This window comes from Cervus canadensis, chromosome X (assembly GCF_019320065.1).
Source record: "Cervus canadensis isolate Bull #8, Minnesota chromosome X, ASM1932006v1, whole genome shotgun sequence".
Lineage (NCBI taxonomy): Eukaryota > Metazoa > Chordata > Mammalia > Artiodactyla > Cervidae > Cervus > Cervus canadensis.
The window spans coordinates 135,755,931-135,772,030 of NC_057419.1; the positions used below are offsets into that span (position 1 = coordinate 135,755,931).

General features: G+C 40.4%; 1 protein-coding gene across 8 annotated transcripts in view; it reads left to right on the plus strand.

Annotated features, from left to right (window-relative positions):
* CHRDL1 (chordin like 1) overlaps positions 1-16,100 on the plus strand; it is a 127,414-nt gene that overhangs the window by 90,649 nt on the left and 20,665 nt on the right. For all 8 annotated transcript variants that reach the window (XM_043459123.1, XM_043459120.1, XM_043459121.1 and 5 more), the window contains exon 7: positions 11,322-11,389. In XM_043459123.1, coding sequence (XP_043315058.1) covers positions 11,322-11,389 — 68 coding nt within the window. The remainder of the gene's footprint in view (positions 1-11,321; positions 11,390-16,100) is intronic.

Here is a 16,100-nt window from a genome sequence, read left to right on the forward strand (position 1 = left end):
AGAGGAGCCTGGTGGGCTATAGTCTATGGAGTTGCCAAAGAGTTGGACACGACTGAGTGACTAACACTTTGATATTTTCACATTATTACATTCACTGTTTCATGGGTCTTGGCTCCTCAACTGAGAAGTTCTATGAGGAAAGGACCATCTTCTTCGTCTTTTGCCCCTAGCATAGTACTAAGCATATAACTTGTGATGGATTTGCTAAGAGGAAAGAGAGCCACAGTTATGTAAAGCTTTTGGCAAGCACTCAAAGTGTAGTCCTGCCTAGGGAGGCAGGAGAAATGACTGACCTTACAACTTACTCAACCCAAGCTCATTTATCCAATAAATCTCCAGTTAGCCCAGGTGAAAATTGAATCTCTTTTTATGAAATTGAGATATTTTTGCTAACTCCTTCATGGTAACTGAAACTGGAAGCAATTGTTTAAAAGCAATTTGTCAGTGTTCAAGACATCTGCCATTTTACCTAAGACTCTTGATTTCTATTTCCAAAAAGCAGCAAAATTACACCTCAGACGCCATCTTTGCTGAACCCAGAGATCTTGAGGGAAGTGGTATGTGAACTATTTCATTTTTTTAACATCATAAAAATCTACCAAAACTTTCAAAGTTTTCAAAATCAAAGGAAACAAGAGGAAATAACAACTCTAAATATAGATCCTTACATATCAGTCAGGCTCCCATTTTGTTTTTGCCCACATTTTCTGCAGAAACACTCCCATCTCCTGGTCATAATGGTAGGAAGGGAACATTGCTAATGCAAAACACTGCTTTAAAAAAATAAAAAATAACTCAATAATTTTTGAGATTGTATGTTCTTGCCTAAACTTCAAAATGTATTGAAACACTCGATCTTTTCATAGCGGTAGAAGAGTTTGACCACCACTAGCAATTCCTTTTCAAAAGTGAATCATTCATGTTCATGAACATGGGACTATCTTAGAGATTTTCTATCCTTGTCTACTGCTCCTCTTCTTCTCAACACCAACTGGATGCTCTCTTCTTCCATGGAAAACTTTTAGGTGGTTTCTGTTCTGTCTCCATTCCCTGTGGTCAGAATTCATCTTCACATCCTTGCTGACAGTCCCAGGACTCCTAGTCCTCTGAGGTCATCATGTTCCTTCTTGGCATGTCTTTTATGTCTAGAATGTTTCTTTTAGACAGAAAGTCCTCAGACAGTGGGATGGGACAGCACTGACTTTCATACTGAGTTTAACAAATTAATAGTGATGATTCCTAATTGGCCATCTGGGGTATCCTGTCAAGGTCAATAATGCCCCATCCTGTTGCTGGGCTGGAGGGTTTTTCATGTGTATATGAGTCTGGTTCTACAATAAAAATAAGAAATTCCCAGTGAAGCATTTCAGAGCAATTATTTCTTCATGGGTGGTTAAAGCCACTCTTCTTTCAGCCTTGTCCTTCTGACTGCTTCAAGGGATATACCATGACTGCTCAGAAACACATCACTGGGTATGCCCATTACTCTCATTAGAATAGACTTTGTGAACACTTAGACGCCAACGTTTGTGAAAGTTAATCTGATTTGTTAACTGACAGTATAAACAGAGGAAAAAGAAACATCAGAAAGAAGAGTGATGTTAGGCAGAGGAATCATATTCGAACACTACCTACACTGTAACTGTAAGAATTTATAAAGTCCGGGTCTCCATGGCCCAGGCAAAGTGAACATTTGATATAATTATCCAGTTGGTTTAAGCTGGAATGACTCCATCGACTTTTTCCTTGTCTTTGGCTATTAAAATCAGACCCACGTCTTCTGCTCCCACCAGATAGTCCAGTCCTCTTTGGATGGGGCCAGGAAGCCAAAGTGGTATTCATGGAAAGAAGAAGGACCCTGAACTGATTGCTTTTCATTTCCAGGTTGACCAGGCAGTAAACAGTGGCAGATCACTAAGTTTCCTTCTTCCATCCTGCTTGTTATTTTCCATTTTTGAAGATGGTAGCACAGGACTCTATTTGGGTACTTGAATTTTTACCACTCAACTTTATGACTATGTAATTTGCACTGCCTCCCATAGGAGCAGTTATCTGTCCTCTCATGCATTACTTTAAGCAAAGAGAGAAAAAGAGGTTTAATTAAAATGCAGATTCCTTTTCTAAATAAAGATGAAATGGGAGAGGGTACTAGCATAATGATGAGAGAATCTAATCATTAGTTTAGAAGGAATGAGCTGAAGGAATCTGTCTGCAGCCATTTTTATGTTTTGGTATCTCCAGGACCTTGGCTTTAGAAATGAAATTATTTCCTTTCTATGTGTGGACATAAATTTTCTCTGTTAGGCTTCATTTTTTTAAAAATACAGGTTCTTTCTTTTGTTAAACGCATTGCACACTTGTGTGTGTGTGCTTAGTCACTCAGTTGTGTCTGACTCTTTGCGACCCCATAGACTGTAGCCTGCCAGGCTCCTCTGTCCATGGGATTCTCCAGGCAATAATACTGGAGTGGGTAGCCATGCTTTCCTCCAGGGAATCTTCCTGGCCCAAGGATCAAACCCACATCTCCTGTGTCTCCTGCATCGCAGGTGGATTCTTTACCCTCTGAGCCATTGTGAAGGTTCCTTAAGTTGGGTTTTCCCCACCTGTGGGCTACTCTTAAGAAGAAGAAAGAAGAAATGGAGGGAAAGGATAGGAAAAAGAGGGAGGGTGAATAATAGCTAACACATATAACACAGTGTGCCAGGCACTGTCCTAAGCTCTTTGCATATACTAATTCATTTCATCCTCACAACCATATGGGTAGATATTATTGTCTCCATTTTATAAAGAAGGAAACTGAAGCACAGATAGGTTCATTCATGTGCTCAAAGTCACACAGGTGAGAAGGGGCAGAGTCAGGATTTGGACCCAGGCGGTCTGACTCCAGGCAGTTTTCTTTGCCATTATTACTATGCTGCCTCTCAGGTTGAGGGTGTGAAGCAACTTCAGGGACTCTTAAGTCTGAGGCTACTGGGAGGAGCAGACTTTGTGATTTCTCTGCTCCAGAGGGCCAGATATACAAACACTTCCAGAAGAGTCATTGAGACTACCCTGGGATGTAAAGACCCCATTTCTAACCATAAACATTGATCTGTTTAACCACATCTCCATTGAAAGAGCAGAATGTAGGTCATGGGCCATGTCTAACTAAGTTTCATTATTCCCTCTTTTATGATGCCTTCCTGCAAACATTTGCACATTCTCACAATACATTTTTTTAAAAAAACAGACATTTCTGATTTTTCTGGATAATACTTTTGTACTCCCCTTCTGATTTGGCTTGCCACTGGTGGCAGGAGTTCCCTCCTTGTCTGTGTCTTAGTATTTCTCTAGCAGGTATTTTGTTTAAAGTGCTGAGAGCTTAAAATTGACAGCTCAAACAATTAAGTGCTTTATTTGACAGCAAGGTATTTTCTTAAAAAAAAAAAAAAAGACTGTCCAAGAGTAATGGATAAAGAAGATGTGGTACATATACAGTGGAATATTACTCAGCCATTACAAAGAATGAAATAATGCCATTTGATGCAACATCGATGGACTTAAAGAGATTGTCATACTGAGTGAAGTAAGTCAAAGAAAGACAGATATATGACATCCCTCATATGTGGAATCTAAAAAGAAATTATACAAATGAACTCATTTACAAAACAGAAACAGACTCATATACTTAGAAAATGAGCTTATGCTTCCCAGTGGGGGAGGGTAGGGGGAAGGGATGGTTAGGGAGTTTAGGATGGGCATGTGCACACTGCTATACTTAAAATGGATAACCAACAAGGACCTACTCTATAGCACAGGGAACTCTGCTCAATGTTATGTCTCAGCCTGGATGGGAATGGGGTTTGGGGGAGAATGGATATATGTATATGTATGGCTGAGCCCCTTCACTGTTCACCTGAAACTGTCACACCATTGTTTGTTAATTACAAACTAAGAATTTTTTAATAAATGATTGTCCACCTTATGAGATACTAGGGCACACTTGCTCCCTCGCCAACAAATTTGTAGAATTAGATATTTGGCAGTAGCTCCCCACGCCCCCAAGTCACCTGCTTCCTTTCTCTTTTTCATCTCCAGCTTGGGTGTTAAGCACTGGCTATAAAGTGGCCCACTAGGGAACCTGGTACATAGTTACCTGGAGAGTTCATGATCAGTTTTTTTCCTCTACTCACTCCCACTTTTCCTCAAAAACCCTTACTTATTTGCCTTGATTCTGCTGATTTCAACGTGTTCCTCAGAAAATACAGAGATCAGTTTTCCTTGTCATGGAGATCACTTCCCCTTGTCTTGGAAATTCATTTACAATTTCTATTTGCCTTATGATTAGAGTAACCATGGAATTTATCATCCAAACCAAGACAACTTTTGAAAGTGAAAGAAGCAATCTTGACAATTATGCCTGCCAGCAAAACAGATATAAAACTGAGCTGTCCCAGATAAATGAGAATCTATGGGCACCCTATTTATGATGACTGTGGTTCAGAAGTGGCCACATGCTGGCGTAGTTTTGCTGTCTGAGGTTTATCTTCACGGGTATCTCATAATCTCATTGTACACTTAGTCCTTTTGAGAAGACAAGGTTTACTTCTGTGACCTGCTCTGGCCAATCAGAGATTAATAGGAGCAATGGGAGTTATAAACAGTCTGAATTTTAGCCTAGCTCTTGACCATTTTTCAAATGCTTGTTCTCCATTTCTCTCATTACCAGAAAGCCAAGCCATTCCATCTCCATAGGGTACCACTCAGAGTATAATTGAGGTTTGAATAAACAACACATGTGGCTTTTAAGGTTAAATGAATATTGTTTGACATACAGTACACTAGAGTTGTTTTTCATTTTGGTTTTAAAAATTGGTTAAAATTACATCTTGGTGCTTCTCGGAATTAACTAGGATCCATCTGTCTCCATTAGAATCACTGGGTTTTTTTTTTTTTTTTGGTTTTTTTTTTAAAGCCTTGGCTGAAAAAAGAAGGTTCCTCTCACTCAAGATAATCTGTCCGGTGAATTAAGGAAAAAGGCAAAGAAATAGGTTTTTGGGGGCTTTGGTGCCTACTTTTTTCTGTTACGTCCTTGTCTCTTAGATACATCTAAGGTGAAACATTTAAGATTGTAAATGGACAAACCTATTTTCAGCTCTCTAGATAGACCCCACCCCAGTCTAAAACACCACTGATGTGAACATCTAAGAAGATAATTCAAATTTAACTATTTAGCTATGTTTCATATGTAGAATAATTAAAATGTTGAAACCTTTAGGGGCTACTTATAGAACATTCTGGGCTTCCCAAGTAGCTCAGTGGTAAAGAATCCGCCTGCCAAGTAGGAGACGAGGGTTGATTCCTGAGTTAGGAAGATCGCTTGGAGAAAGGGATGGCAACCCACTCCAGTATTCTTGACCTGGAGAATCCCATGGACAGAGGAGCCTGGTGGGCTTCAGTCCATGGGGTTGCAAAAGAGTCGGACATGACTGAGCAGCTAAATAGCAACAACAGTAGAGCATTCTAGCTTAGAGAATGCCATTTTGAAGATTTTGAAAGCTCACAGGCAACAAAAATACCAGTAGTTTGTAGTTCCTACTTGAGAATACAGACATGCACACACACACACACACACACACACACACACACACACAAGTAATGGCTCCAGTAGTTTTAAATGAAGTGAAATCATTCAATTTTAGGTACACATAACTGTCTGCAAATGCTTAGGTGGTTATGCCACATTTATCTGAACTTGTATTACAGCGTAAATAGTCTGCGTGATAATTGACTTGTCTCATTACTTTGCCATCTTGCCTCTCTGCTTATTTAACAGGGACTGTATGCTTCTATATTGCTTTAAGATTCTGTCTGGGCTATTAAGTATTTAAAGACACTTTTTAAAAGCCTTTTTAAGACTCTAGGGTCTAAATGTAATAACTTGAACTTCTTAGAAGGTCATACTGAATAAGCATTTCATGTCAATACCAATCATTAAATCTACATTTAAAAAGGGCGTATGATGAGGGGAGCTACTCTCTCATTTTCCTTTTGTAATTTGTTCTCTTGGCTGCTTCAGTTTGGCTTGAAACCACCTACTATAGCATTTACATTTTGTTTTGCCATTTTGCTGGCAAATCTTTCCTGGTTTCAAATCTTCTCTCTGGTCCCATATTTTCATTTGGCTCAGGACATAACTTTGACCCACCACTGCCAGCTAAAATGTAACAAGTAAATCCAAGTGCATCCCCACTCAGTCACTGTCAAGAGCAGTGTCATACCCCAGCTCTCCTGACTTGCAACCCTAGAGTCATTTTATACTTTCTCCTTTGCCTTCCTCTTCCATTATCAAATCTTCCCTCAGGGTCTTATCATTTACATGTTATCTGCAGTAGTATGATTCACCCCTTCTTTGCTGTTTTCTCAATTCTCATGGCCTATTACATATTACTACAACAGTCTCCTGGTTGGCCTCCCAGATTCTAATTGCTTCCCAACCAGTCAACACCCCCTTGCCGGGATAAGCTTCCACAAATATTACTTTTACCATAGGCACCTCTACCTAAAAATTGATAACACGATCAAATGTGAATTCTTTAGTCTCTTTTCGAAGTTTCACGAGAATTATTTACAACCCTGTTATCTCAACAACCCATCCCCCTTTCTCCCTCCTTTTCTTTCTCTCCACCAGCCCCATTTCTCTTGTTTCATTTCTGAAGCTTCCACTCAAGCCACACCTTGCTTGCTGTGTCCACTATGTGACTTTCTATTTCCAAAACTCCAGTCCTTTGCAAATGCCAGGTCCCTTCTGCCCATGTGACTGTTTATAACCTGCAGTTGTTGTGTTTAGTTGCTCAGTCAGGTCTGACTCTTTTGTGATCCCATGGACTGTAGCCTGCCAGACTCCTCTGTCCATGGGGTTTCCCAGCTAAGAATACTGGAGTGAGTTGCCCTTTCCTTCTCCAGGGGATCTTCCTGACCCAGGGATCAATGCATTGCAGGCGGATTCTTTACTTCTAAGCCATCAGGGAAGCCCTTATACCCTACAATATCTACTTCTAAAAACATGACTTAACAATTCTTTGGGGATGGTTTCCATGGTTACATCTGACTGTTCACTCCACACAGTTGATATCTCCTAAGCATATATATTCCATTTGCCTTTCCAGCTGTTACTCTGTGTGTTTAGGCTCATCTGATTTCCATATTGGTTACCTGTCACCTCCAAACAGGTTGTAAATGTCTTGAGGGAAGGGTCCAGCCCTGATTTCCCTTCTCCTTCTGACTTAGTATCAAGTTCTCTACCCAAGAAGCATTTGAAATATGTTAACTGACTTTGGGGAGTTACTTGTTTCTTTTTTAAAAATGTTATTGAAGTACAGTTGATTTACAATGTTGTGTTAATTTCTGCTATACAGCAAAGTGATTCAGTTATAGTCGTGGCTCAGATGGTAAAGAATCCACCTGCGGTGCAGGAGACCTGGATTCAATCCCTGGGTTTGGAAGATCCACTGGAAGAGGAACCCACTCCAGTATTCTTGCCTGGAGAATCCCATGGGCAGAGGAGTCTGGCAGGCTACAGTCCATAGAGTCACAAAGAGTCGGACATGACTGAGCAACTAAGCACAGCACAGCACATATTCCTTTTCACATTCTTTTCATGGTTTGTCTTAGGGTATTGGATATAGTACCCCATGTTATACAGTAGAACTTTGTTGTTTATCCATCCTATATATACTGTTTGTATCTGCTAATCTCAAAATCCCAATCTCTCTGTCCCCTAGCCCCCTCCGCTTTGGCAACCACAAGTCTGTTCCCTGTCTGTGAATCTATTTCTGTTTCATAAATATGTTCATTTGTGTTGCATTTTAGATTCCACATGACAGTGATACCGTATGGTAACTGTCTTCCTCTTTCTGACTTATTTTGCTTAGTGTGATAATCTCTAGGTCCATCCATGTTACCACAAATGGCATGAGTTCATTCTTATTTTATGACTGAGTAGTATTCCATTGCATATACGTACCTCATCTTCTTTATCCATTCATCTGTCGATGGACATTTAGGTTGTTTCCATGTCTTGACTGTTGTAAATAGTGCTGCTATGAACATAGTGTTTCATGTATCTTCTCAAATTATAGCTTTATCTAGGTAAATGCCCAGGAGTGAGATTGCTGGATCATATGGTGACTATATTTTTAGTTTTTTGAGGAACCTCCATACTGGTTTTTATAGTGGCTGCACCAATTTACATTCCCATCAACTGGATAAGAGGGTTCCCTTTTCTCCACATCCTCTCCAGCATTTAATATTTGTAGACTTTTTAATGATGGCCATTGTGACTTGGGCATTATTTTTTGATATAAACAAAGGTGAAAGCATCTTCACTTTTACAAGGTTAATTATGGTTTCCAAAGAGTCTGCATGTGGTCTTTGTCTGCCATTTTTACTCAGACATGGAATAACCAGGAAGAGGTAAGTATGCTATTGGATAAGCACTTAATTCTGTATGTTTTACTGAAGTTCAATTCAGTGCATAAACTGAGCATCTGATGTGTACCAGATCAATGACCCCCACCCCAGAGCTTCTGACTTACTAGGCATGGGGTGGGATCCAAAATATTGCATTTCTAACAAGTTCCCAATTTATGCTGATGTTGCTGATCTGGAGACCACACTTTGAGAACCAGTGATGTAGGCAACACAGAGGGAGGTCTAAGACATGGTCTCTTTAGGGAAACGAGGCAGGCTCAGGAAACATTTAACAGCAGAAAATATTGTAAAGTGTTTTAGTATTCATTCATTCAAGAAATTGAGTAAGTACTAACTACATGCCCAGCCCTGGTCTAGGTGCTGGAGTTGGTTACATCAGGGAACATGATTGACAAAAACCCTTGTTCTCATAGGAGAATTTTAGTGGGAGAAAGCAGACAAGAAATAAAATACATATACCACAAGATACTCTTGAGTCTTAGAATGAAAAATCAAAGGTGGGGGTAAGAAGTATCAGAGGGTATTTGAAATTTTAGATAGGTGGTCAGAGAAGATCTCCTAATTCCATCATTTGATGAGTATTTATTGAGTGACTATTATGTATCAGGTACTGTTATAAGATCATGGTGATACATCCATGAATAACACAAATAATAAACAGGACAGGTCCTTATAGAATGAATACACTTATTTGGGAGTAGGGAAATCTGGGATTCGGGGTGTTAGCTCTTGTCGACTGATTATGTGAGTGAATGGCTCCTTGCCCTCTCTGAGCCTTGGTTTATCCACCTGTTAAATGGAACTGTTGGACAAAATTTCAAAATAGATGAAGTCCCATACATCTCTAAGGCTAAGTCCCTTATTGTGCAGTCGCTAAGTCATGTCCGACTCTTTGCAACCCCATGGACTACAGCATGCCAGACTTCCCTGTCCTCCACTATCTCCTGGAGTTTGCTCAAGTTCATGTCCATTGAGTTGGTAATGCTATCTAACCTGTGCCACCCTCTACTCCTTTTGCCATCAATCTTTCCCAGGATCAAGGTCTTTTCCAATTAGTCGGCACTTCACATCAGGTGGCCAAAGTAGTGGAGCTTCAGCTGTAGCATCAGTCTTTCCAGTGAATATGCAGGGTTGACTAACTTTAGGATTGACTGATTTGGATCTCCTTGCAGTCCAAGGGACTCTCAAGAGGCTTCTCCAGCATCGCAATTCAAAAATACCAATTCTTTGGCACTCAGTCTTCTTTATTGTCCAACTCTCACATCTCTACATAACTACTAGAAAAACCACAGTTTTGACTATAAGGACCTAAGTCCTTTAGGCAATAAGAAATATGTAAGAGTACTTGAAGAAGGCTTTGCAGAAGAGGAAAAACTGAATGTTTTTCATAGTCATACAGGAGTTCTGAGGTGTGGGAGATGGGAAGGTAATTTCAGAAGAAGAATATGAGCAGAACCATGGAGGCAAGAATGGGAGCCACAGGTTCACTGAAGAGTAAGGAGGTCAAAGGGATTTCATTGTAGAGTAGATAAGATAGTTGGATAGGAGGTAGGTGCTCAGTAAAGATGAGGTGGGGGTGATTATAGAGAGTCTTACATGGGAACCTACTGAGGATATTTTTTTGATCAGAAAATGATACCATTATATAGTCAAAGTGGTGTTTTAGGAAGATAAACCTAGAAATCACAGTTAAGTCTTCAACATTCATAATTTTTTTCCAAGAGATGATCTTTGAATCATGGAGGGTTAAAGCCATGCTTTGTTTTATGTTGCTGTTTAATGATAATATTGGTATCAAATGAATTTTGAGGTCTTTTTCCAGCCCTAAACCAGTAAAAATACTTGAACCAGTAACATGTTACTCATTAGAGTTAGGTTTTGAAAGCTTGGGAGATTAATTAGAATAGAAAATTTTTAATGTTTGTATACTTTTGTATTCCTTGTTATCCCATGAGATATATGATTGAATAGATTTTGGGTTTATTTTCAGCCAGGTACACACACACTCTCTCTGTCTCTCTGTCTCTCTCTCTCTCTCACACACACACACACACACAAATAGTACTCATTTAGAGTGATGCAAATATCTCTAAGACTAAGCTCTTCCCATCTGCTTACTTGGACATAAATAACACAAGGCAATATTTTTGGAGATTATTCTCTTATTTTTTATATTTAATCAGCTGAGGAATATCCATATCTGTTGTGCATTTGCCTTTCTCAAGGCTGAAAGTAGAATCTTTATCCTAAAAGCAATTAGTCTAGAATGAACTAAAATGATAGGGGTTCACTGTTCAAAACTTGGGTCGTGGAGACCCAGGGAAAGGTGTCTCAGGCAAAAATAGAAGATATGGATTGTGTAAACACTCCAACCACAACAAGTTTTACGTTAACTTTCAGATCAAGTTATACCGTCTCAGAGACATAATGGTGAATTTAACAAATCATGACAGACCAAATTCACAAAACTCTCATTCTTTAAGAGTAGTTTAAACATAAGTTGAATATGACCTGTAAAATACTTAACTGTCTTCGGAATAAAATAAGCAGAAGTGACAATGATGGCTATATTACAGTGGAAAGTGATGATTTTCCCTTTCATTTTCCAAATTCTGTGTAATATTGCTGGATGATCTATTTTAGAAAGTGGCAACTTTCTTTGAAGTTGTCTTGAAAAGTGAGGCACACCCGGGCAGAAGTCTTTCAGCGTTGCTGTTTGAAAAACAGCCATGATGGCTACAATGTCTAAAGAACTTTGGGATCATAGAACCCAAAGGGTTACTGGGTCACAAGGATAATATTTTTCCCTTCTATGTATATATGATTCTTTATTTCTTTTTAATAAACAGGGGATGGAGAATTGTCGTGGGAACATTCTGATGGTGATATCTTCAGGCAGCCTGCCAACAGAGAAGCAGTAAGTGTGAATAGCTCAAATAATTCAAGACTTCACAGCATCAGGCCAGACTGCCCTCCCTCCGTGGCTGCTGTCCCAGCAATTCCATAAAAGGGCCTATCTCTAACACCATTTTTCATCCCTGTCCTTGGAAATTTGAATGCCATCATCACCAACCTGGAACCATTTAAGTGCATTGTGTAATTGGTAACCAAGGCCAGGACATGAATACAAAGAAATCATAGCCCAGCCCTTAGGCACCCTTCATCTAAATTAGAAGTCATCCTTTCGGGATGACTTGCCAAATCTTCTGTAAGGAAGGCAAATCACTACCCTAGCTTAACAGTGAAGACCTTCTGTGGGATTGCAAGGTAGGTCAGCCCATCCTTTGGGCATAGGTACCTTGGACATGTTCATATAAACCCTTCCCTAAGTCGTAGGCTCTCAGTCATAAAGCTGGAAGAGAGGGAGGGTAGCAGCCAGATTCCCTTCGTCTACCTGCAGCATCTTCTGATTTCCCCTCTTGGTGCTAATCTCAGAATAACTCTTAGGAGTGGTCATCTCTCTCTATGTATAGTCGTAGCATCTCTTATTCCTTTTTATTTTGAAATAATTAACAAGAAAGAAACCCTCCAATAAATATATGTTTAAGTACAGTGACACTCCAATTCTCTAAAAATCAGAAAAGGAGATGGTCCAGTTCAAATGATCTATCATATTTTGAGACTTTATATATAGAGTCCATATGGGATTGTATGAAATCGTGAGTGTGCAACTTTTTAAAATGGTAAAACATTATAGAATTTAAAGAATCTTTAATTTAGTAAAAAATGTCCAAAAAGTACAAAATGAACAAAGGCATTCATTGCACATAAATGGCTATTCCTCATACCCTTGTACAATAGAAGTGTGTGTACTCAGTCGCTTCATTTGTATCTGACTCTTTGTGGCCCCATGGACTGTAGCCCACCAGGCTCCTCTGTTCATGGGATTTCCCAGGAAAGAATACTGGAGTGGGTTGCCATATCCTCCTCCAGGGGTCTTCCTGACCCAGTGATCAAACCCACATCTCTTGTGTCTTCTGCATTGGCAGGCGGATTCTTTACTGCTAGCGCCACCTGGGAAGCCCACAATAGAAGTAAACAGAGCAGTCAATGTAGAATTATTTTCATAAAAGCAAGACAAAAGGAGACAACCTACAGGCTATCTCTAGAGTCTTGGTTAAATAAACCCAACCTATGGGACATCATACAGTTGTTAAAAAGAATGTGGTACTGAACATCAAAATGCAGTAAAGTGGAGGGAGCGCCAAGATATAGTCTGTAAACAAACAACATGCAGGATACAATGTATACTGTCATTTACTTCTGTGAAAGTTGTCTGTGCATATATGTAAATGCATATTAAAAGATCTAGAAGGTCATATACCAAGGTGTTAAGACTGATACTCTCAAAGGGGTGCAAGTGGGCAGGAGGAAAGGTGCGTGCGTGCTCTGTGCTCAGTCATTTCAGTTGTGTCCAGCTCTTTGAGACCCCATGGACTATAGCCTGTCAGGCTCCTCTGTCCTTGGGATTCTCGAGGCAAGGATACTGGAGTGGGTTGCCATGCCCTCCTCCAGGGGCTTTTTCCAACTCAGGGATTGAACCAGTGCCTTTTAGGTCTCCTTCATTGGCAGGTGGGTTCTTTAACACTAGCGCCACCTTTGTGTTGTATCTTCTGTATTGTTTGATATATTTCAATGAGCATGAATTAGTTTTGTAATAAATTTAAATGATTTTGAAAACTTTAGGAATTAGTTCTCAACAGACATTGGATATAAGGTAAGGAATTATAGGTCAGGCCCAAGAATCGTGAGGGTGTAGAGAAGGTGTTGATCCAGGACCTAATAAAATAATGAGTACCAACATCTCAGTATGGCTAAGGCCATCACATGTGCCACTTCTGACTTCATGTCCCCAGCTTGCCAACGCCCTCAGCAGTGAGATTAAAGGATTTGCATTTGTTTTATTGCCTACTCATATTCTTCTCAAGACATTCCTGTTTCCAAATGAGTAGAGAAGGATTTGTGGGTGGGGTGGAGAATAATACTCTGGATGTCTCAAAAAAAAAAAAAAAAAAAACAGCCCTCCTGCAAGAGAGAGTGGGCTTTCCAGTTATAGATCCCAAGGAAGGATTTTCTCCATCCAGCGATATACCAGCTTTATACTAAGTGAGATTCCTTCCAGATCCTGATAGGAGAGGATATCAGTCTCCCTGTTCTGTGTTATGAATTTCACCTTTTTCTCAGCCCCAATTTTTTTTTTATCATGGTATGAAATTGAGAGTGGCTAAGAAGGCAATGGCACCCCACTCCAGTACTCTTGCCTGGAAAATCCCACGGACAGAGGAGCCTGGTAGGCTGCAGTCCATGGGGTTGCGAAGAGTCGGACATGGCTGAGCGACTTCACTTTGACTTTTCACTTTCATGCATTGGAGAAGGAAATGGCAACCCGCTCCAGTGTTCTTGCCTGGAAAATCCCAGGGATGGGGTCGCACAGAGTCGGACACGACTGAAGTGACTTAGCAGTTAGCAAGTTAGTCACTGCCATCCAGATGCCATTCTAAGCCAAATTTAGGTCTCAGTCACCTTAAGCTGGGTGCCTTAGCCCCCAACACTAAGCACTGTGGCCCACTCGGTGGTCTTGCTGGTAATGCCATTAATTTTCATTTCTTCTTGACTTCATCACAGGCTAACCCCATCTCCATCATTGTATTTCAGCCTCATTTCATTGTTCTTCTTAAACTGCTAGTCACAGGACTGGACTTAATCCGATACTTCCCATAGCAAAAAAAGGTCAGATATAGAAGGCAGGACCTTGAAAGAGGTATAAATTTTCAAAGGAGATCAAGACCTATCTTTAGAAACAAATATTTGGGCCTTGTAGGCCAGAATGTCCAGATGGTTCCACTTTATTATAAATAAATATTTTCCTTTGTTCTACAAGGGATAGATACTGTGGGATATGATTTAAATAATAAATAGCATCTGTAGTAACAGAAAAGTATGTACCTGGCACATAGTAGGCACCCAATAAATATGTGTTGAATGAATGGGCATGGAAGGTGGAGTGAAATGTATGTGTGTATGTTGTAAAGGTGGAGGGCGGACCATTCCTTAATGTTGATTCATAGGAGCTTGTCCCAAATCAGAGAGAAATTCTTCAGACTTATTAGAAGGTAAGAGAATCCCTTCTGAATACCCTTTGCAGGCCCATGGGAGGGAAAGAAGGTCAACCCTAACAACACATTTCCTTCTTTGTGTTTTTTTTTTTTTTTTGGCATTGCACCATGTGGCTTGTAGGATCTTAGTTCTCTGACAAGGCATGGAACCCATGCCCCTTGCATTGGAAGCTTGGAGTCCTAACCACTGGACTGTCAGGGAAGTCCCAACAACACATTTCTGATTCAGTAGATGGTGCTCTTTAGTAGACTGTTCCTGTTCCCAGGAAACCATCACAACCTTGGGTCAACAGAAACAGAGCTGATTGGTTTATTTTGCCAAGGGGGCTGAAAACCCTCAGTTTACCAAGTTTTACAAAATGCACAAGTAGGAGAACCTGCGATTCAGTGATGACTCCTTTGTAAAAACTTAAAATGGTTTCCGTTTGATTTCCAGCTCATAACTTTATATAAACTGGTCCTTGTTCCATCGGGGGAAATGTGTGTGTGTGGAGGGGGGCGGTATGTGAAGTAGCCATAGTGTGGAAAGCCAAAACATGAAAGCAAGCATAATTTTGTTTTGGACAACAGCCAAACTCTGATTTTGCCCCCAATAGATTACTCAAGAGATTTACCATCACCAGTTCTTACCAAAAGTGAAAGAATTTGGCATACAAACAATGTGAAGCACGTAAAAATCCGTGTCTCATTCACATTGTCAGACCAGTGCTCTGGATAGGAAACTGGCCTAAGTGTCTCCCAGACGGGGATAGTACTAGGTTACTTGTGACTAAGATGTCACGTCTCACGGCTATGTGGATTAGAATACATTCAGAAACATTTTTCAAATTAAACTTTTTCTTCTGTGATTAAACTTTTTCTTCTGTGTAGGCTCACTTGCAACCGTAAGAGATAACACAAGAGAGGTGGTGTGTACACTTGACCCAGTTTCCCCAATGATGCATGCACTGTGTGCATGCGTCCTCAGTCATGTCTGACTCTTTGTGGTTCCATGGACTGTAGCCTGCCAGGCTCCTCTGTCCATGGAATTTCCCAGGCAAGAATACCCCCAGAGTGGGTTGCCATTTCCTCCTCCAGGGGATCTTCCCGACCCAGGGATCGAACCTGCAGGCGGATTCTTTAGCACACACAGTGAGTGCGCTTGCAAAACTGTAGCACAGACACAGAAACACGAAGGCACTTCCAAGGCCATTTCTACACTTTCATATTTTCCTGTCTCTGCCAAAAAAAGCCCATATATCTTAGACATTGGAACAAGCCAAGAAGAAATTCCCGGGTAGCTTCTACCATGGCAGGGGATTTTCTAACACCCGGAAAGAACTGTGTAACAGCCAGCTCAGAAGCCCAAGATATTTGTCAGTCCTGCAAGTCAGTAAATCAAATAATACCAAAATATTGAGCAGAAGAAAACAAAGCCTCGCTATGTGATCGTTTCTACCTAACTGGTTTTGACCTGCTTCCTCAAGCAGCCTATTATTCAAGGCTGGTTTTAAAGATAAGCTCCAATTTCAC